This window comes from Delphinapterus leucas, chromosome 4, assembly GCF_059928025.1.
Source record: "Delphinapterus leucas isolate spDelLeu-1000000601 "Yukka" chromosome 4, BTC_Dleu_Yukka2, whole genome shotgun sequence".
Classification (NCBI taxonomy): Eukaryota; Metazoa; Chordata; class Mammalia; order Artiodactyla; family Monodontidae; genus Delphinapterus; species Delphinapterus leucas.
Window position 1 is genome coordinate 6,961,930 of NC_143132.1, and position 23,620 is coordinate 6,985,549.

Consider the following 23,620-nt stretch of genomic DNA (forward strand, 5'->3'; position numbering starts at 1 on the left):
AAATTTAAATGTTCCTTTATACTAAATTAGTGTGTCAAAATAAGTACTCCTGTTTTTTTCGTTTTTGCTTTTTAATTAAAAAAAATTTTTTTTTCAGCCACGAGTATTAAGTTGACATACTTAGGGTTCCTGTTATGGGTTTTAATACTCCGGCATTTTTAGAGCCATTGGGTAAGAGGCAAAGTTGGCAAAATGTGAGGATATAGGTAATGCTTATGAAATCGTGTGCACTGAAATCATTGCTCCATCTGAGCCTATAGAACTGAACTTGACACATGCTTCCAAATTAAGCAACTTGGTGTTGAGAAGTCGAGGATTTAGTGTGTGATAACAATTTCCTTGTTTTACACTAGTTCAAATGCACCAAGACGCTGAAGAATATATTAACCACTTAGAGAAAGTGTTGAAACAATAGTTATTTAAATTGTAATTGGATTATTTCTTCATGAGCGGCTGGAGGGTATGCCACACACACACACAGAGTCTTACCCAATGGAGTGAAACAGTCCTCATGAAGTCCGCTTTGAATAGAAAAATGGTCCTTAACCAGTATAAGATGGGTGACCTTGGGGGCTAAGAGTGCCTTATGCTCCCTGTGTTCTCAGGCAAATCCTCCAATTGATAGAGATGGAAAAGTTCCACTGGGTGATGGAGTTTTCCATTGTGGGGACAGCTCCAGATGCTTGATCCTTATCTACAATCTCAGGCACGCCCCTGCCAAAAATCCTTGGGACATCCTTCTTGCCGGGCTCTCTTGAATAATCCAAACATTACACATTTTAAGATTCATGTATCATCCTAGGGACAATAAATATACAGCACTTTTATCCTATTGTTTTGCCCATAAAGAGTCTGCGGTTCATGGATTGGTCCCATGCTCTGCAGTTTTAGGTGTGCGGAATTTGAGTTGCCGAACAGAGACTTCATGAATGCTGAGACACCCAGGGACTGGACAGAGTCCTGTCTTCCTTGTTTCCTAGTGCCCACCAGAGCGCTGAGTGGGCATGGAAAAGGCACTCATTGACTGGAGGGAATAATGCTGGGGAGGTGACCATTACAGAGCACATGAGTGCCTGCAGGGTTTCCTTAGTGAAATTAATCAAAAAGAGCTACTCTTGTAGATGTTTATAAAAGAATGTGCATTTTGGTACACACACATATAGAGTTTGATAAATAGGTATCGTGTGCTGCCTGTTATACAGATACTTAGAAAAAAAATAGAACATTGCATGTTGCTTATATAACTTTTTCATTACAATGTAACATGTTTATTGTAACATTTTTAAAGACATCTATGAGAAACTTTTATTTAACACTATATTATAAAAAATTTAGAACTCAAAGGAGTGCAAATGATACAATGAACACTCATGTAAGTTATGACTGAGATTTGACAATTGTACAATTTTGTCATATTTGCATTATGTTATTTTTCATGAATTCTTTCAAATAAATTACAGAAATTATTACCTTTTCATCTTCAATACTTTGGAACGCAGCTCTAAGTAGTAAGGACGTTTTCCTACAAAGTATTCTTAAAGCTATAAATAGTTAACAATAAATCTATAATATGATGTAACAATCATTATATATTCAGATTTCTCTAGCATCCCTGGAAAAGCCCTTGACTTCTAATTTGTTCATATCAGTATCTAATTGTAGACCATCATTTGCATTTGGGCTTTGGGTTTCTTAAGTTCCATTGAATCTAGAACTCTCCTCCCCTCTTCCCCACTTTTTTTTTCATAATATTGGCTTGCTAAACATATGAAACAATATGTTCTACATATTTTGTAGAATAGGTTAGTAAATTTTATTCTATTTTACTATTTATTTATTTTTATTGAAGTTATTATAACTGTTTTGAAAATATAGATGAACCAAAGGGGAAAGGGGGAAAAACAAAAAAGATTCTCTAGTGTTAGTATTGTAGTATGTAGCTGACTAATATTTCTGTTTTGCCTTTTTATTTTTAACAAAATGAGTCTGTGATATAATTCTCCTTTATGACCTCATTTTTAAACTACCGGACATCGTACCATAATTTTCCATATCCCTAAGTATTCATCTACTACATCATTTTCCTGCAGTATTTTCAGTGATGATAAGTATGTCATTGTATGGATGTTGAATACAGGGATCAATCAATCAATCATGAGTGAATCTTCTGTTGTGCCTCCAGTTAAGATTCTGGCTCATTATCTCTTTGCTACACTCATATATGATTTTTAGAACTATGTTGCCTTCACCCAAAAGTGTTCTCAACCCTGACCTTCCTCTGTAGATCCCACACAGAGAAGTTAATAGGAGAAGACGGATGAGCATTTGTTGACTCCAGAAAATGGGAAGCTGTGGTTTTAGGATAAATAAATGACAGTGCTCCTTTTATAGTTATGGTAATGGTAGAGTCTATTTTACACTCTTTCCTTTTTCATTTGGAGTAAGATATGAACAGGCTTTTGAAGGGCTTTGGTAAATTCATGGGTCATGGGCCCATGATGGATAAGTACAGAATGGAAACGTGCAGTTTATTCACACATATGCCGGGGGTGCCACACTGTTCCAGCATGGTGTTTACTGAGTTCCAAGGAGGGTGGAAAAGGACCCTGTCTTGACAGATTCATGGCAGGATGACCCAGGTAGAGGCTACCTGCAGTTGCCCCGAAATGGGTCTGCATAGTGACCTGAGGGTGGTTTCCCCCAAGGAGGGGTGGTGTCTCGTTGGAAGGGCAGCCCGGTCCTTAGGCTGCTGAGTGATCCAGTGCTGAGGCCGTTTAATGGCAGAGGCTTGGGTGTGGGTGACGGGAGCATAGATGATTTCCCCCAGAATGATGTTTGGGAAATGATTTCTGCATTACTAAATATATTCTAATTAATAGATATGCCTTGTGCTGTCAATAGCCAATTGAAGTTTGTTTGTTTTTTTAGAACTTTGCATTAAATAGAGAACACTGAACTGGGATGCTGTCATGCCACTCTAGACATCAGGAATAATTCTCTCGGAAGATGATAGACATCAGTCAGCATTTGTCATTAGAAATGAGGAAGATTTGCCTTTTAAATTTTGTAACTGGGTTTACAACTCATTATCTCAAAACTGGATTTTTATTACATCGCCTTGTGTTACATGCATTTTCAGAATTAGACACAATGAAACTTATGGATAGAATCTTCAGGAAGTAAATCAAAGAGTAGCATAGAGTTTTCTGTTTGTAAGTTCCAAGCAAGTACATTAGTCTAACAAAATTTTATTAAAGAATAAAATATGGGTGTATATACATATATATGCATTAGACATAAGTAAGAGAGACAGAGAGAGAGAGAGAGAAAGCAAAGCAAATGATGTAAATTACCAAAGTTGGAGGAACTGGTGAAGGATATTAGGAGTTCTTTGTATTATCTTGTAACTTTTCTATAAGTTTCATTCTTTCTGTTTTCTTTTTTATTTTATTGAAGTATAGTTGATTTACAATGTTGTGTTTATTTCTGCTGTATAGCAAAGTGACTCAGTTATACATATATATATTTTTTTCATATTCTTTTCCATTATGGTTTATCACAGGATATTGAATATAGTTCCCTGTGCTCTACAGTAGGACTATTATTCTATATATAATAGTTTGCATCTGCTAATCCCAAACTCCCAATCCTTCCCTCTCCCACACCCCTCCCCCTTGGCAACCACAAGTCTGTTCTCTATGTCTGTGAGTCTGTTTCTGTTTCGTAGATATGTTCACTTGTATCGTATTTTATTTTGTTTTATTGCTTTCTTTTTTTTTTAATTAAAATGAGCTTTTTAAAAAAAATTTTATTGGTGTGTCTTATTTTATATTCCACATATAAGTGATATCATATGGTATTTGAAGTTTGATGTCATTTCTAAATAAAGAGTTAAAAAAATGTTACTGTTCACTGATTTGAATTAGACAAGAACCAAGGAGTTCAGGGCAGACCCTCAACGAAGAATTAGATCTCCATAAAATTGTTGATGCTTTCCTGCTGCAGAGGACAAGGGCTGTGTCAGAAACCAGGCGGCAGTGGTGAGATGGGACCGCACAGAACTTTCTTCCATGGCTATTTTTTTTAGCAAGGGGTCACCCTACTTAAGGCTGCTCTTTGAGAAATTCATAATAGAACACTGCTTATTAGGGTACTACAGTTCACATTTGAAATGGATGTTTCTTAGGAGAGTAAAAAATAAGGAATCTCAGTGGAGCTGAAAGAGCGCTTTTCCCAGCACTCCTGAATCCTAGTGGAAGCTGCCCAGATAAAACAACTCAGTACTTTGAAATTTTAGGGGAAACACAATTTGAATCAGCCTGCCATCTCATTTATTGTTTGGAGATGAAAAGAGCGGAAATGAACATCCCCTCAAAATGTAGATGCTGAGAATTTGTCAGGTTCTGATTTTTACATGAGATTTCTTATAGTTTCTCTTTCTTTCGTTTTCATTTCCCCCCCTCTGTTTGTTTCTTTCTCTTTCTTCGTTTCGTTTCCTCTTTTATTTCTTTCTTTCTCTCTTTCTTTCCTCTCTCCGCCCACCTCTCTCTCTCTCTCTCTCTCTTTCTTTTCTCCTTCTCCTTTCCTTTCTCCCCTTCCTTCTCCTCATGTTTCCTTCTCCTTCACCTATCATAAGGGGAAATCTTGGGATCAGTGAAAGATATAGAAACTTGGGCTCATTTCTAGAGCTCTGATGTAGACAGGCCTAAGTCCCAGTGAAATCAATTCACTGACTGCCTCTGAAACCAAGAGCTGCTGGATGACTCAGGGTTTGGTCTATTGTGTTCTGCGGGTCCCCTATGGAGACCACACCTCTTTACTGGCCCAACTTTAGTGTAGCTAGATTCAAAGCAAAATGTTGTTTCTTCCAGAGAACAAGTAATTTCCTGAAAATGAGTAATTAAAAGGCCTGAAATCCTCTAAGGAATGTTCAGGCCTACAATTAGCTGTATTTCCTCTGAGTGGAAAACAGACGTGTGGCCCTGAACTTACAGCTCAGATTTTAAAACACTTAATGAGGACGTGGCATCTCTGTGTAGCCAAGAGTTCTATTGGGGTCTGTTGTCTGCAACCTGGACGTTTGTCAGAGGGGGCCAGCTTGCTGCCATTATAAAACATTCGTAGTCATTTAAGTGCCTTGGATTTTAAATAAATATTTGAAAATGAGGATTTGACAGGTTTATTTTCCTCTTTATTTCTCTTAGCTACTTCCATTCTAGAGTCTTTGCATTTTCAACTACTTTATCGTGGAGCCGATAGCAATTACTTATGTTTGGAAGGAGAAAATGAAACTGTCCTGGAACATTCACTTGAGATGCTGAACCAGTGGAGGTTGTTAAAAATCAGCAGGTGAATGGCTATTATTAAACGTCGTCGCCTATTCACATGAAATAAGCACTACCTGCAAAGTGGAGGGGGTAGGGGCCTTAGGCCCCGTGACCCAGGCGTGTGGCACATCCGGGGAGACAGAGGCCCAGGAGTCCCGTCCGCACCCAGGGGCCTTGAGGAGCGCGCTGCCCACGTGAAGCCACTCGGAGTCCCGCCACATCTGCATCCTGCCCCAGGGCGGCGTGTCACACAGCGGCACACTGGGTCACACCTGCTGTGGTCATCCCAGGCCCAGGCAATTGATGTCTTTTTTTTTTTTAATTGAAAAAAAAAAATCTCCTGGCTGCATATCATCAAGAAAAACAACATTGTTTTCAGGGTCTCTTATCTCTCCACTCCCAAATATCCTGTTTCTTCGGGCTGGGCGGCCAGGACCAATAGAAACCTCTTCCTGCCATTGACTGACTTCATTTCCCAGACTTAGCACAATCTCATCCGCTCTAAACAACCTCATCAAAACTACTTTCTGGTCAGAGAGAAGCAATAATTATTATTAACATTTATTAACGATCAATAAACTTGATTGCATTATGGCCAGCACTATTAAGGTAAGGAGAGGGTTCCTTTTCATTTGACCAAATTCTGTGCTTGTTACTCTTTTCTTTGGTTTCCTTTATCAACGCAGATAAGTTAGCATTGGGCAACACCCCCGCTGCCACAATAGAGGACAACAAGATTTCCTTTGCACTGCCTAGTAAATTTCCTTTTTCCTACTCCAACCATCCGCAAGGCTTAAAAACTTCAAACTCAGAAAAAAATTGGGGTTTCTAAATTCACGGTTGAGGGCTGTGGATGACCTTTTGCAAAAGCTTTTCAAAGAGCGCGTCCGAATTTTCATATTCTTTAACTATCTCTAGCGGTGCCTGGATGTGTATCTGCTGGAAGGCAATGGACTTGGAGAGTTTGGAGGGCAGGGTCGGAGAAAAAGATGGGCTTGGAAATGTTGAACTTTTGGACGTTCTTGAAGGCCTCCTTACCATCAGGGGTGCCAGCCGGTCCCTGTGGAAATGAAGAGATGCCTGGCAAGTGGCTGTCAGTCATGGGACATGCCAATGTTGACTTGATTTTTGGAACCTTCAGGCTGAGAACAGAGCGTTCTCATAATGCAAATGGTGGTAATTCGGTTTGTTCGGTTATGTATTTATCTTTAATAAAGTACCTACTCCTCGGTGCACTGTGAATAGACTTTCTTCTCCGTGATGGTTGCTTTGTGGGAATTGCGGGTTGGTTCTCTGTGCTCTGGGGTGTGTGGTCTGATGTTTTGTTTTTCTTGCAAATAGAGATTAAGGTGGAGGTGGATGCACAGAGGTAGAAACGTGAATGTAGTCTGATTCCTGGAACTGAAGCCAGTTTGATGGTTAGTGCAAGTTGGCGGCATAGAGCCCGTGAAGTGGTCTGTCACAATATTTTCAAGGCCAGCACGCCTTGGTGACATTTCTAGAAATGAGAAAAGTCAGGAGCAAAAACAGATACTGAATGGAGGAAAAAGCGAGTTTTATGGGTTGCGTGTCTTTAGTTTTGCTGCATGTAGGTGAGAAGCATTTGGTTGTGTTTTCATCAAGGGTTTTAGTTGATCTGAAAGCTCATGAATATAGAAGTTTGCCCAGAACTGGGCCAGGACAATTTTTAAAAGCCTCTTTGATTTGGAATTTGAAATGTTTTGTGCGAGAGGATTTAATTAATACCCATTGCATAAACTATGTTTCAGAAGTTCTATTCAGTTTCTAGTTCTCAAGATAGGTTTTGGTTTTCAAGGTATGTTCAATAATACATATTAAAAAATCATGTATCAAAGATTTTAATCTTACAGAGATTTTTCTTTCTTCAAGGATTGAAGTCTGCTGAAGTATAACTGTATAGAAAGGAATTTTAAAATTGAGGGTTTGATGTACTCTGCTTTGAGCTATATGAGTAGAAATTATTTGATTTTATAACCCCAAATGCTGCCCTCTTAATTCTTATTTTTACCCTTATTTGTGTCCATATTTCATAGCAGTTGAATCTAATGTTCTTTGTAAATTTTGAATAGCTTGGGTACAATTGTGTGTGTGTGTGTGTGTGTGTGTGTGTGTGTTTCAAAAAAAATCAGTGTATTAAAGGACATTGAAATAACAGACAATCCTTTAGGGTGTGGGGTATGTTTTGCATAGAATACAAATGTGTCATACTGTTTAAAGTATACGTTTCTGAAAAGATGAAGATATTTTTGAAGCTTGAACGCTTTGTGTTTTTCAGGATGAATTTTGGGAAACAGTTTCCACTTACCCAGGAGATTATGCTTACTTTAACATTTGATTACACTGCATTATCTGTGTATCATATATAGCTTAAGTGAACTTTCAAAATGGCTTCAAGTAGACTCTTTTTAATCCTCTGTTAAAATAAAATAGCCCCTCTTTATAGGTAACTTCCTTTGAGAAATGTTCTGCTAGGCTTCCTGGGTAAAGTAGTGAGATGACTTTACAGACTTGTTTATAGAGTGGAAAAAAGGAGGCCTGAGTCTGTTGACTGCAGTTTTAATTATGTTAGTGCAAAGCTCAAATTAGCATAGGGAAAATTACGGCTGTCCGTTGGAATTAGGAAAGTCTGTCATACGGGCAATTTCCAGTCTCAAACGCACTCTGTTTTTTGTTGTTTCAGTAAATAGATCAATTAGTCCATCAAGCATCAGATGCACAGAATCTGTTAAGTTGGTCTCTGCATCTCTGGATTTTTTTTTTTTTTTTGGCGTGAATGTCTATAAGACCCTATGAGGCACTATGTTTTTATCCCGTCTTTATGATTCTCACCATCATTTTCCCTTGGTATTTTGGAAATGGTAACAGAGTGTTTCCATGGGAAGAAGTAAAGGAATCTTATGAGTTTATGTGAGTATGTCAGTTGGTTTATCCTTAAAGGGCCGTGGATTTTAAGATCAGATTAAGAGTTCTAATAAAAACGTAAGCATCAAAAGTGATGTTCCCACATGTAATTCACAAATCAGTTTTGGTGCTTCCACTTCTTCTGGGGCCACCTGATGATACCTGGGGGGTGCTTTACAACCCCCTCCCTTCCTTCTGCACAAAACAGGGCTGCCTTTGCTTACAGACTCCAAGCAGCCAGCTGTTAGCCTTGGAACTTGATTTTGCTTCGGTTAGGATTTTTAATCCAATCTCCCAGAGACTTCCCTGATCCTTTGTTATGCCTTGGGCCACTCGGGAAGTCTAATGAAGCCTGCAATCCCTTCTCAGATGAATGATTTTAAAATGCAGGAAAGGCAATACATAGAGTGACAAGGACAGCTAATACTATTGAAATCCAGTTCTGTCCTTGGACTCCTTGGGTGGTCCGTGAACCCCAGGTTACAGCCCCTGATCCTAGAGTTTAGAGGTCCTTAGTCTTTAAGAGGGGATTGTGGGCATTTTCCTTTATCACAGATCTGGCACTGGAAGACCAGGAGAGAGCAAACTGCAAAGAGCAGCGTGAGTGGAGAGCATCTTAGAATCAGGGGATGGAAAGTTACTAACAAGGCTTGCTGAGGGAGAGCACGATTACGGTGTCAATGAGCTGTTTAAAGAAGTTCCTTTCTTTGATTTGACAGAGGTTGGAGGGTTTTGATGATCACCATGGTATAACTTATAGGTGGAATCTAAAAACTACAACAAATAAGAAAAAGAAGCAGACTCACAGATATGGAGAACAAACTTGTGGTTACAAGTGGGGAGGGGAAAGGGAGGAGGGGTAACGTAGGGGTGGGGGATGAAGAGGACAAACCATTATATATAAAATAAGCTGCAAGGATATACTGTGCAGCACAGGGATTATAGCCAATATTTTATAATAACTAGAAATGGAATAGAACCTTTAAAAATTGGGAATCACTATATTGTACTTATATAATATTGTACATCAACTATACTTCAGTAAAAAAAAAGTTAATTTAAAAACATGAAGCATCTTTTACGTATTTCATGGCTTGCACATAGCAGGCTCTTGCTGAATATTTGCTATCATGTGTGAAGCAAACTTGTTTAAAATTAAAAGCTCAGGGTTATATGAAGGAAGTTCATATATAGGATTTTAAGGGATGTGATGAATGAGCTTAATAGCTCTAGGGCATATAAATTTTCAACAACTCATTGGCTCAAGTGGAATTTCAGTTGTTTCATCCCTTGTTACTTTAGAGGACTCTGTGACAGTGGAAGGAATAGAAAACGGAAAATACTGTTGCACCACTATGTGAATGTCATGTTTCTAGAACACTGGCCTAAAGGTGGAATTATGGGCCGTTATCTTAAAATGACTTGCTGCTTGAATCTGTGGGTGGCTCTGGATACAGTTTGCCCCCTCTGGACGGGATACAGCACTCTTCCTCCTACAGCTCTCTCTGAGGCTGGGCATGCTGCCTCAGTGGCCGTGGAAAGGAGAATTGGAAAGGATAGAATTTGTGGATCATTCTTCCCATGAAATATACTTATGGAGGACTGCAGTACTCTCAGAGAATGTTCTGGAAGTCTGAACTGTTTTTTAATTATCTATATTTTCTTTAAAGTGATTATTTCATTAAATTTTTTTTTTTTTTTTTACAAAACAGATCTTTGCTTAAATCTCTCCTCCACCCCGACACATACATACGCTTGTCGATGTCTCTTGAAAAACCATAAGTAGAAATAAAATAAATAAATGAAACAACCGTTCCTGATGCTTTCAGGAAAATATTACTTCTGTGTTTAGAATTTCAGAATAAGGTTCCCTCTGTGGGAGGGGAGACCCAAAGCAGAACATTCCGCTTTGGCATCCCAATACCCTGGCAGATTTAACAGCTGACGCAGAAGAGAATCACAATACAGGAGGCCGTTGGAAAGCCAGGAGCAGAGAGTTTCTCTGCAGTGTAAAATCTTCCGAGAAGAGGGTTTGACAGAGACAGTCTCCAGGCCTTTCCAATGGTGGTGGCACATCTGCTCCAGCAGGATTTTTTCCTAGGGCTTAGGGAATGCCTCAAATGCAGCATCCCCGCCTTTTGTCCCCACAGGTTAGAGGATGGCTCTTCTCTTCTCAGGGGACTTTGTCCCCCCGTCACCTCTGAGATTTCTTTACTTATGTTATGTGGCCACGGACACACCTGCATTTGAACCCTTCCTAGTCACGTGACCCTGGGCAAGGGCCCTAACCTGTCTGAGCTCCGTTTCCTCACCTGTAGGTGGGATTATAATGACCGTCCTGATGCGAGTCCAGGGTGGGAGAGCCTTTAGTAGGTGCTCAGTAAATGGCAGACGCCATCGGACAATCCAAGTCCATCTAACCTTTGCTGATAAATTGCACTGTCTTTCTGGCCCTGCTCTGAATTCTCTCTATGTGTTCCATTACCCGGCTTCAGTTGTGAAGCCCAGAGGCACACAGACTCTGTGCTAATGCTTTTGAAGAGACAGGGAGAATAACAGGTCTCTTCCACAGGTCATTACTGCGGTGTCCCAGCCAGGGCAGGACACATGGGAGCCTGGAGAGGTGAGGGGCAAGGACCAAACACCTGGGCAGGCGGAGTGTCCGGGGGGTCCCTCAAGGCATGGGTGATCAGAGGGTTGGTTTAGTCCTGTTCTGAGGACGGAGGCTGTTTGCTTCGTTGCTGAAGGAGGGCGGAGGCCTGCAGTGCCTCTTGCTTCTGATTAGGGCAGGAACAGGGTTACTGGAATCCTCCACTGTCCTGTATTCTCATTAATTTTGAAAAATGCATCTTGTTATTTTGTACAAATTACAGTAATAAAACATTCTCACTGTAGAGAAAATGAAAAAAGAAATCATTACAGAGTCAATATAAATTGTTCCCAGTCCCAGGCAGTCAGAGAAAATTACCAGCATTTGGTGTGTGTCTTCCTACTGTGTGTTTCTGTCTGTCCTTTTGTCGCCCTGACTGTCCTGCTCATCTCAGTTAACATTGTTTTACAAACATTTCCCCATGTCACTACAATTTTTTAATAAGCAGAATTTTTATGCTTAATTATATTCCATTTAAAATAAGTATTATGATTTATATAACCAATATCCTATTGTAGGAAATAATATTGCTTTCAGTTTTTCACCAATTACATTGCAATGTACCCTTTATGTAATTTAAAAAAAATTTATTAGTGTTAGTGCTTAGAAAAGGAATCATTGGACCAATGGGTGTACATATTTTTAAAGTCTCTGCCAAATTTAAATATTTGCCAGTTTAAAAAATAAATGACCACTTTACCCTCTAGAAGGGCTGTACCAGTTCCCACTTGTAGCCACAGATAAGGCCAGTTCCACAGAACTCATAACAACTCTGAATATTTCACTCTTTGAATCTTTGCCATTGTGACAGGCAAAAATGGAGTCTCATTTTTATTTGTATTTCCGTAATTATAGTATTTCATTCCACTTTTTTTTTTTTTTTTTTTTTTTTTTTGCTGTGAACCTATTTCAACTAGTGGCCACTGTGACCTCTGGATCTTTTTCTTATTCACACTTTCATTCCCTGTTTGATCACTTATTTCCCACATATTTCCCCTATTGAACTTGGCTGAGGCATGTTTTATAAAGTTTAAGAACATTCCTCATTTTGTCCACTCTCTCCTGCTTTGTTTTCTTTCTTGGCGACACATGCTCCCAGCTTTGCTTGTGTTTGTGTGACTCTACTTTTTGTCTACCTATGTAAACAATAGAACCTGTTTTCTTGTGATAGTCTGTCCATCTCTTTTGTGTCCTTGACAGAGCCTGGCAAAGCATAGGGGTTCAATAAATAGTTGTTGAAAAATAAATTTTGATTAAAATCCTTTAAGATCATCAAGAGAAAGTTAAGATATTAGTAAAATCTGCAGTCATTATTGCAGATTTTAAATAGATGTATTTCTTTAGAGATATCTCTCCTAGTTTAAATACAAATTAACTACATAGAATTAAATTGCTGTTGAAAAGATCATAGAGAAAAGCGTTTTTAAAAGGTAGATCTTGTAGCTTGAATTCATAATGCAAATTAATATCATCCTTGTAACGGCTTATTCCAGGCCAGACTCTGTGCTGGATGCTCACATTATCTCGTGAGATGCTCACCACAGCCTGCATCCTGGTGCTTTTTGTCCAGAGAAGGATAGAGGATCAGAGAGGCTAGGAAACTTGCTCGGGCACACAAATCTGTTTCCCCTCAATTTATCATCATCTGATCTTTTTTTTCCTGCTATTTGCCTTACTTAGCTCCAAATAATAAATTACTGTGCAGGAAAAAAAAAATGGTGTATTAAACGATATAGTGTGATACATTAAATAATGAAAATTATTATAATTGGCTAACTTATGTTACCACTCTTGTGTGAAAAAGCCCACAGCCAACAATTATTATGCTCTCACTGGCTAATTAAGATAAAGCACTAGAAAACTGAACAGCTAAAACTCTAGCACCCCATTCTCCACTTGCTTGGTGCCAAGAATTCTTTCCATATTTGGCAATATCCAAGGGGCCCGTGGTTGCAGATTCCAGATCAGCTGCTGATTTGTTTCCTCACCCCAAGTATCAGCTTCCTTGCCCACGTCTCTGAGTTTTCCATCAGGCCTTACCAAGTCTTTCCGCAGGGGTGTTCATGGAATTAGACTCTGGGAAGAACGGTAATCTGCTGTTGGGCACAGATAAGTGCCGAGACGTTTAGAAAAGAAATGCCAAGGCCAAGCAAAATTATTTATTTTTAAAGCCACATCATAATCCAATCATAACATTAACATCAGTGCTGTTACTTCAAATGATTTTGTTCAAGACAATGCACGTCAATTTCTGGGACATAAAATAAAGAACATTTCTAACATGTGCAAAGAACTCGCACTCCTGAATCTAACACAGTGGCCTTTAAATCACTCCACCTTGATGATTTAACATCTGTCTTTCCATTATAAAATTACAGTATAGCAAACTGATGGGGTTTTTTAATTTAGCAAGTACTGAAACAGAGTCACCACTGAAGACAAAATCTGCCCCCCATCGCCCTCATCCACATGCCCCCAAGTCCATTAATTGAAATCATCAGCCAATAGGGACTTTACCGTCGTGTTCCCTTTGGATCCCATTGGGTCTTGTTGACTTTTATTTTTTAAAGTTAGCTGTAGGCATGTGATGCTCACCTTTGAGGAAGAGGAAACTGTTGAAACAACACTTGGGAATTTGTCAACACGATTAGTTTGTGTCTCAATTTGAGGTAGATTTCCTAATATGTTGCTCCGAGTTAAAAAAAAAAAAGTGTGTGTGGTTTTATATTGCGAAGTCCCCTTTGGATCTGTGTTGTATGTGGGTGTTACCTGATGTTCCCAAGAGCATCAGAAGCATGAAGGTGAAATAGAGCGAGCCCAGCCGTGTTTTATCTTATGCCCAGGGAGGCCCTGAAGACTCTATTTCTTCACAGCATCCTTAAAATAGCCTCTGTGGGGAAAGGGTTGGTCTTATCTTGTTCACAAGGAAAGGGAGGCATAGATGTGGAGGCTAGGGAGGGGAAGTGGGAAGAGGCTGGCCTGAGAGAGACCGGCTGAGGCTGCAGTTGACGCTGTAGGGCCTCAGCAGGTGAAGGCACCTCTCCAGGCCTTAGTTCCTTCTCGGGAAGATAGAAATGGTCTTCCTGGCATTTCACCCTGGACAGGCCCCTCACCTCACGATCTCTGGGTATTTCCATCTGTAAAAAGCAGTAACCACAGTTTCTACTTCACAGGGCTATGGGGAGATGAACCGAGTTGGAATTGTATGGAGCACATTAGAGGTACTTAATACTTGTTAGCTAATTTTATTATTCACTCGAGTCAAATCAATTTTCCTTCTAGGAATAAAATCAGGAAATCCATAGAAGTTTTTTTTTTCTTTTTCAATTTCTACAACAGGTTGTGAATTGATTCTTTTTTTTTTCTTTTTTCAAGTAGCCAATTTTCCTCTGATTAACATGTTCTTTTCTCTTTATTAAGAAATAAAGACTCTTACAGAACAGTGAGTTCTCAGTTATTCACAGTGCTTTATCTGTATTGGAGATGACCTAAGACAGTGCTAGGAGGTGCTTGCTGAGGAGTCTGCCTGAGCCTCTGCATGGCCGGTCCTGGAGAAGAAATTTGGGGCCTTGCTACCCTCTGCTTCTCTCTGTACTTCTCACTCTCATGCTCCTTCCCTCCTCTTTCTTCCTCTCTGCAATAGTTAACAACCCAACAAGAGCTTTTCAAAACATAAAGGACAACAGTAATGATGGAGAGGACCCCCCGGAACATCTCCAGTGCTCAAGGGTTCTCCTCGGACCCGTTTCCATTCACCCCACACTGCCTCTCACAGATACCCAATCACTCCTGTCATCCCAGGAAACCTGGGACAGTGAAGGCTCACAAGCTTTTCATCTGGAATAAAGAAATAAAGAGAAGATTGGCAGGAGGCTCTGCCTGCCCCAGGTAAAAGTCATCAAAAGCAGTAGCCACACGTCCATGTTTGAGTTCTATCTTTAACTTCTTCTTGTGTGAACTCTTAGGGCTAGAAGCATATTTATATCCACATAAAAAAGATGAATGTTGCCCAAGGTCAAATACAAGTGATTTTATGGGCTATCCATTCTACCAGTTTGAGTTAACATGGAAAGTCTTGTTCACTTTACCTGTTCAGCCAAAGACCCTGACTCTGTTAAGCCTGTGTTAAGCTTAGAAGAGAAATAAAATTTACTATGCTAGAGTAGCATCTCAGTAAAGAAAACCAGGCTTTGTTTTTTGGGCATCCCTGAGAGAGAAGCTTCTGTTCTACCCCAAAAGCTGTTCCCATTGACTCACTCACTCTTGGAAGCACGGTCATATTGCCGACGGTTTTGATAAGAAGCTGATTATGAAATAAGTGCACATACAATTTTTTTAAGCCTTGTTCTTTGGAGATGGAAAACATCTTTTTTTAGATCACATGTTTACTGCTTTAGTAAACAGTAAAATGCTGCTGTAGCAATTACCTTGAGGATAAAGGGTTTGTAGACAGATACTTCCTGCGTCCACTTCCTACACAGATAGCCAACCCGACCAGAGACGCACCAATGCAGGAAGAGCTCCCGATGGAAGCTTCCTTTGCGAATGCACAGTTTGTGATGCGTTCGCTCCCCTCCAAGGGGAATGAGCCTATTGCTACAGATTTTCTGGCAGAATTCACTGTCTTGAAGTAGGTGAAAATACGATGTTTCTAAGGTAATGGCTTTAGACCCTTGTTTTCATCCTTGGTCTTGTCTGCTGGTTGGATTTTACACAGAGGAGGGTAACTAGATTAGACATGTCCATGAGTAAGACTTGTGCCCTGTGGGCACTTTAGCCTCCTTGGAATCAAGGAGAATGATGCATGAGTCTGTTTTTGTATTTGTTGAAAAATGCGCCTCTTTGAGATTCAGTCAGTGGTTTTCCTTTCTGTGGTTATTTAGATGTAAAGGTCATTTTAGATTTTGCTTTCTTTAGTCAAGCAGAGATCACCCGATTTGGGTACAAAAATCTCAGCGCACAGATTGTTCTCTGTGCTGATTTTACACCAGTTGTTAAATTCCAATGAATGCATTGTTTAGGTCATTTGAACCAAAGCAAATAAAACCACCACACACAAACACTGAACAATAGGGAATCATCAATTTTCCACTTACAGGATATGTTCTTACCGACTGGCCCCTTTGTGGGGGGAAAAATATATCAAGTCAACAAACAGTAACACTGAACAATAAACTAAACAAAATAAATAGCACCTGAAAGCCACTCGGCTCAAGCACTGGCAAAACTCCAAAGAGTGATGTTTACTTACTCTACGCATGGAAACCTACAGCTCCACCCTGATCTCCTACGGGTCCCTGAAATAATCAGAACACTGAGCCGCTGTTAATCGTCGGGTTACTTCATGCTAAAGTGCCTCCTTTGATGATCAGAAAGCGCCTGTGAGCTTTGCATTGAAATGGACAAGAGGACAGTGTCCAATAGAGATTCTCCGTCCAGTATGTATTCTGTAGATGTTGATGGCTGTCCAGGGGGAGGCAGAGATTAGATCTGACCCTGAGAAGCTGCCAGACGTGGTTAGATGTAGTACTGTCTCATGAAGGTGCTAGTACATGAACATACTCCAATGATTTTATTTACACAGTCACTCAAGGCACATATTTTGGTGGAATTGACATGAAGCTGCCAAAGTGATATTTTTCTTTTGGAGACCCATTTGTTTATATGCTTTTGCTCATCTTGTTGGAAGACACCGGTAACATCTCAGGAGCCTCCTGTTTGAATGAAGATCTTTCTTCCTCTGTACTTGCCCCCCCCACCTTCATTGTGCAGTTTTGTTACCTTTTAGTGAAACTCCACAAGGCATCTCCCTACATGTTTCCTTCCAGATGCTGCCTCCTACCACTTCTGCTTTTTTTCTAAATGCCTTCTCTGATCTCCTGAGTCTGTATTGGTTCCGGTGCCACGGGAATCACAGTTGTGTGGTGCTGGGCAGGGCCTTATAGCTGGTAGACTCATTTTGGACATCCTCTCTGAAAATCACCACTGCCTGCCTGAGGATGGCGGTTGCTTTTGTTCTGTTTTGTTTTCTTCAACCTGAATACAGGTTTAATAAACCCACAGGATAAAATATTTTTTGAACAACAAAATGATAATAAAAACTTTGTTCTTTTCCCCCATTTCCAAAACAATTATTGTAGGAGCTTAGAAAATAATTTAGAAAAGGAAGTTAAATTAATTGATATTGCACCATCAGGGGTCTGCTAAGATTTGATTCTTCTTGAATTCTTTTGCCTGTTTTCCATGCACACAGATATATTCTTTAAAAAGCATAATAAAATTGGAGAAATTAAACTCATTTCAGCAGTCCTTTTTCATTCCCTTTTTTTTCCAGGATAGTGAAGAAAAGAGGAATGAGGACTGAACTTTTATGACCCCCTCTAGAGATTAAGGCCCCATATCCCTTCCTAAGGACCCGGTGTCTTATTCTGGAGCACAACCAGAGTGCCTAGGGCTGACCCTTGTTCCAACGAGTGTTGCCAGGGCATTTCACTTTTCTGTGCCTCATTTTTCTCATCTGTAAAATAGACTCAGTAGTGATAATAACGCTTGCTTGTTGGTGGTGGTTCAAGGATCCAACAGCTTCATACATGTCCATGCTTGAACAGTAATGTGTTTTTGTGTGCAAAAAATGTTCACTAATGTGAGCTCTTCTTGGTTACTCATCCTAGTCTCATTCTTATTATTTAATTTACTGTCATATCTTATTTGCTTTGTTTGAAGTAATCAATTCTTGATTGTGTTTGTTTCTACTGTTCATCTTTTGAATGGATTCCTCCAATACCCTTTAGATATTTATAGCTTCTTCTAAAGAGACGAAAGTGTTTCCCTCTATGTAATTGGTTTCTTTCTCGTGCCATTCATTTGAGGATAGTAGAATAAATATAACAGAGTCACCACTGTGAGTCCATTTAGGAATTCAAGCAACAAATTAACCAAATTTTCAGCAGCTGAACTCAGCTGCATTTTTTTGAGCCCAGAAATCCAACCGTTCTGACGATCCAAAAAGAAAACCAAGATGGAGGGCTGCAGGATACTCACTGTCTCTTTCCTTGCCTTTTCTCTGGCCTGTGCCAATGAATGAATGAATGAATGATTGATTGAAGGAATGAATGTGTTCTTGCAGTGGGGAGCCACAGCTGGTCTCTGGAGTAGTCCTAGCATGGAAGGAGTCAAGTGCTATTTTGAGCCAACTACTTTGGCTGACACATTCTTTAGAGGCAAGCAGACGTCTACTGATTTACCATATCGCCAGTGAATGTTCATGTTTAGGAATCTATGGGACCTCATTGAAAAACAGAAACTCTCAAAACATTGCTTGTTAAAGTTCAGCCCCCTATGCCCTAAGTTATATGGCTGGGGTCCTGTAATCTTTTATCTGTGCTGACCATGCCTGGTAAGCGGCAGGCTTTTAATAATGTCTGTTCAATGAGTAAATGAATATCTGCCTGGATGATAAACGCATGAACAAGTGCATTAATTAGTGAGCTGATAACATCATAGAGAAGTAATTCATTTAATTCAATGAGCACTTACTGATTTCTTACATGCAAAGCATCGTAAAGTCGCCCTCCGCAAGGTTCGGAGAGAAGTTGTACTTCTTGATCAGAAGACAGAATTATTACTATGTCTTGGGACCAATGTCTTGCGTGCCCCTGTGTCCAGTTTGAATGCAAGATGTTAGACATAAGTGTGTGTTATCTTAAAGAACCTGCCTGGGCTTGGGAAGGTTTGGTGATCGTTGGGCTTCCCAGAACCTAATGGGGTTTTGAACATTTGTGAGCACGTGCCCGATCAATGCACATGTCTGTGCCGGCCCGTGGTTCGAGATGCTTCCATGTGAAAACTAAAAGCAGAAATACAGTTCTCAGAGCCTGAATTTTGTTACGTGACACTTGTTTGGATGCGGCAAAACCAAGCAGCAATTTTGCTTTTACTGAGTGGCAGCACCTCCCAGTGCTTCTCCAAGGTGTGCATTGGCTTCTCTAAAGGTTCAGCTGTTAACAACCCCCTATGCAAAAAGTCCTCCTGGGTACAAAGTCATGAAAAGTTGTGTTTAATGGATTACGATGGGCACCGTTTGATTTTCTTCTTTTGTTAACTGCAGTCACTCCTTAGAAATTTCAGTGAAGCTGTAACTTGATCCCTTAAACACATGTGCTGATATCCAATGTACTGGTTCACACGGAGGGTTTCCTTGCTCATTGGTGAATCAGGCAGCTCTTCCAGTACTGCAATTATTATATAGTTAACATCTGCAATGGATATGATGTGGGACAACATTTTCATGAAGAGCTAAGTTCTTTTGTATTTAATTGCAAGATAATTCTGCTTTATGAGAAAGATTAATAGCAATTAACAACCAGCTTATCTAAGCCAGGTAGTAAAATTGGATTCCCTACTGAAATTTCAAAGTTAGCAAACATATTATTAACAGTGAGCTTGATGGTCAAAGTATTATATATAAGCCAAGGAAAATGTGATCTTTCCTAAAACCTACAGAATTTGGTTATCTTGGTAAGAGTTCTTAAATGAATTTCCAATCTAATAATTTTTCAGTCTAATAATTCAAATATTTGTCTTACTGTTGTTTCTTCAGTGCCTAGCACATAAAGTGCTGACTCATAAATATTTGCTGAATGAGTGAACACAACGATAAATGGGTACCAAAATCTTTCCCTGAGGGAAGCATGTCTTTGGCAGTATATGTCATTAGAAGAGGTCTGACTTTGGCCCTCTCCTAACAAACACCATGATCTAGTATCTTAGGAGTTGAAGAGAAGGAAACAACTTTTATTTGGGAGCCAAAATGTTGGAAGAAACTTAACTGGCCATTGAGAAGCCCAGTGTGTCTCAACCCAGTTCTCCTTTGGGTCAGGAAATTCTTAATTTTCTTTAGGATAATTGAAAGAAACTTCTAAGAGAATGAGGATTTTGTTAGGGAAAGAATATACATGAAGCAGCGGGGAGGGATAAATTGGGAGTTTGGGATGAACGAATAAACATTACTGTATATAAAATAAACAGCAAGGACCTACAGTATGGCACAGGGAACTAGATTTACTATCTTGTAATAACCTATAATGGAAAAGAATCTGAAAAAGAATAGATATATGTATAACTGATCACTTTGCTGTACACCTGAAACTAACACAACATTGTAAATCACTATACTTCATATATACTTCATATACTTCACTATACTTCAAATTATGATTGCTTCATATATATATATATATATATATATATGGGAGAACATTTTCATAAATAGCTAAGTTCTTTGTATTCAATTGCAAGATAATCTGCTTTATGAGAAAAATTAACTTGAATAGCAATTAACAACCAACTTATCTAAGCCAGGTGATAAAATTGGATTCCATATATATATATATATATATATATATATATATGAAGCAATCATAATTTGAAAAATTTGCCCACATATGTTAGCTGGAAAAACATACTAAAAAGTTAGGTTTTAATTTCCATTGGCTGTTTTTTTGTTTTAACTTCTAACAGTCTTTTCAAACGAACGTTGAGAGATTTAAAGATGTTTGTCAAAACACCTTCCCTCCTGATCATGACATTCATTAGAAGGTGAATCAGACATTTTTCCCCCAGTGGTAGAAGAGACACATTTTCCTAAGCAGAAAAATCAGGGCACGGTCAGACAAAGGAGTTTACATGAAAAGCTTTGTAAAGTTAGTATTGTTCTTGAAAATTCAGGCTATCTGGTTGCTGTAATCTGGGAGTTCCCTTCAAGCACTTTTGGAAACTATACTAACTCTATAAGTCAATTAATGGGCCATATAATGCCCGGAGATGGTAAACTGTTACAAACAGCATCTACAGGTAGTGTATTAGTATATCCTAGGACTCCCATGAAAATAACCACAAACTGGGTGCTTAAAACATCAGGAATTTGTTCTCTCAGAGTTTAGGAGGCCTGAAGTCCAAAATCAAGGTGTCAACAGGGCTGGTTCTGGAGGTTCTGAAAGAGAATCCGCTCCATGCCTCTCTCCCAGCTCCAGGTGTTTTCCTACAATCCTTACCTTCCTGGGGCTGTAGCTGCATCATCACTTCCATCTCTGCCTCTGTCGTCTTCACATCACCTTCTTCTCTGAGTCTCTGTCCTCTTTGGTCTCTTATAAGGATGCTCTCCTTGGATTCAGGGCCTATACTAATCTAATCCAATCTCATCTCAATCCTTACCTTAATTACATCTGCAAAGACCCTATTTCCAAACAAGGTCACATTCTGAGGTTCCAGGTGGGCTTGGGGGCCGCTCTTCAGGTAGGGAGGAGACAAAGTAGGTTTCAAGGTAGATCTTCTCTCCTGCGCGTTTCTTGCCCATTAGAAGAGCGAGGCTCTACTCATTGGCAAGGTCTAATGGCTGAAGTGCTGATGCTAGGATTCTAACATTCATGCTTAGGTAGAAATCCCTCGGGTGTCAATACCATATTGGAAAGTGTAATGCAGTTAGTTTCATTGAAAAAAACATACAACTGCACAACATGGATGTCGTTCAATCCAGTATGATGATCAAAACAAAAATCACTGTCAGGCAAAGTGTTTACTCTGCAACCGTTTCAGTTTCACAAGATACTGAGTTTGATGTTGTGGTTTCCCTGATCTCATCATTTTCCTTGGTAAATGTCAAGAAGTGTAACAAGGTTAGGGCAGCCCACACCAGCTCATCAGAGTCACGTGAGGACTTAGGCAGCAAGTCACCCTCCTCCTGTCTGCTCAGTCTAGACTAATGGTTGGGTGTGCTGTTTACATCTTATAAAAAAAATGATTCCTGTGGCTTTTTTCATAATGTCCTCGAGTTGAAACTGCACTGTTTTAAGGCATAAAACGGCGTCATAAACTGTGTGACCGTCAGGCACTATGATTTATTTTTTGTCTTCAGTCTGTATATTTGCCGAGGTTATATATACATAGAGGATTTGGAACCAGAAACATGGACTGCCCCTAAACATTCTGCTTTTATGTCTTATGAAATGAATCTGACTGTAAGTAAAATTGAACTTCATCTTGTCACTGACGTGGAAGCTCTGCAAGATTTTCTTGGGAAAGAAATGCAAACTTAAATCAAGAACCAGTCAGGGACTTTGGTCATGTTGTTTGTGTGTGCCCTCGTCTACTTGAAGTACACCCGATGTTCACTCTGGGATGGAAAGTTGGCCAGCTCGAGTGACTCCAGCCCCTCTCCACCTTGCCTCAGGCTAAGTCACCAAAAAGCTCGCCGGGTGACTGGGAGAATTGGCCCAGTGGAATCCCTTGCTGGCATCAACTTGGCTGCAAATACAGAGATGGTCTAAATCCCTGTGATGCAAGAGTTGGTCCATTTGCTTTCCTCTCACAGCTCCTGCTCTGGAGGGTAAGGAGGTTTTTACCCACTCATGGCAGGAGGAGGCACTGTGTGAAGCAAATGAATGCAAACTCAGAAAGCAAGACCCTGAGGCTGGGATATTTTGTCCTGGTTGCATAACACTTCCCGATATGACGCATACCCTCTACCATGTCACTCTTTCATGCTGTTAAGAGAAGCCGGTCCGGAGACCAGCATGGGTGAGGTTTACCCTGGAGACTCAGCTTTGCTGTGTACATGCAAACACAGCCCTGAAGCCTGGTACATCGTGACTTATCCACTGGGAAAAGAGAAACCAGGTTCAAAGGAGAGCTAAGATGCGATATTAAGATGAACTATTTTTAGAGCTGTCTTTGGTCATCGTGAAGACTGGTTTAAAATCTTAGAGAGATAAATTTGCTTAGAACATGCTAAATGAATCTTCTCCTTTTTTCCTTTTATTCTTTTCTAATTATTTTTAAAAATCTGAGTTACAGTCACACTAGCAGAGAGGTTAGTTACATAGAACATCTGTCCCTCATATTACTTTGTAGATGTACTTAAATATTTTTCTTGTTTAAACGCCATAAGTGGGGTATATTATGTACCCACATTGGTTTGTCACCAGTTCTAAGGTTCAGGGGCCTTCTCCTTTATCTATTCATTGTTAATATCCTGGATACAAACAACCCAATGGCCCAGTATAAACTGATGCTAAAGAGAGCTGTTGCCTGAGAGATGAGTTAAATGACGTCAGAGATTTCTCTTCAGTGTCATAAAAATTATTTTCAATTGTAGGTGGTAGATTTCCTAACCACTTCATAATTTACGTGGGCCGGCTTGGTTAGCTCAGCGTATGCTGATAAAGGCAAGATCACAGGTTTGCGCCCCATGAAAGCTAATAACTTCTCAGAGATTAAAAAAAAAAAAATCTCCCTTTGGTGACCACAAGCTGCATCACTTGTGCAAATGCCCACATTGGTTGGAAGAGAGGAATTGAGTGCAAGCGAGGGGCCAGCTCCGTGCAAATATTCCTCCTGTTGGACAAAAGAAATAGAAAAGGAAAAAAAAAACACTCAAATTGTGTTTTTCCTAGCAGACATGTGTTCCTGCATGAAAGGAACTCTGTCCAACTCCCTTAAAGCTAGTGATTTTATTGAAAAATGCCCCTAGTGATTTTTCACGCTAATAACCTCAATTTGAGCAAACTGAGCCCAAAGTTACCTGAGTTATCAGCGCAGTCCTGACCCACCTGCACCCTGGGCTTTGTCGTCACTGCACATCTGCAGAAAGAGGCCATTTATGTGGAATTCAAATCTGGTTGTTTAGTCTACAAGGAGGGGGCGGGGAAGGATTCTGTCTCTTTAA

At 39.9% G+C, this 23,620-nt stretch overlaps 1 protein-coding gene across 3 annotated transcripts in view; it reads left to right on the forward strand.

The window, feature by feature from the left end:
• The first annotated feature begins 5,047 nt into the window (after positions 1–5,047).
• The window catches only part of ERG (ETS transcription factor ERG), a 110,067-nt gene continuing 91,494 nt past the window's right edge, over positions 5,048–23,620 (forward strand). The window contains exon 1 of one of the 3 annotated variants that reach the window (XM_089910248.1): positions 5,048–5,936. In XM_089910248.1, the coding sequence (XP_089766374.1) occupies positions 5,919–5,936 (18 nt within the window). In that variant the 5' untranslated portion in view covers positions 5,048–5,918. The remainder of the gene's footprint in view (positions 5,937–23,620) is intronic. The other 2 variants (XM_089910246.1, XM_089910247.1) reach the window with 2 other exon arrangements.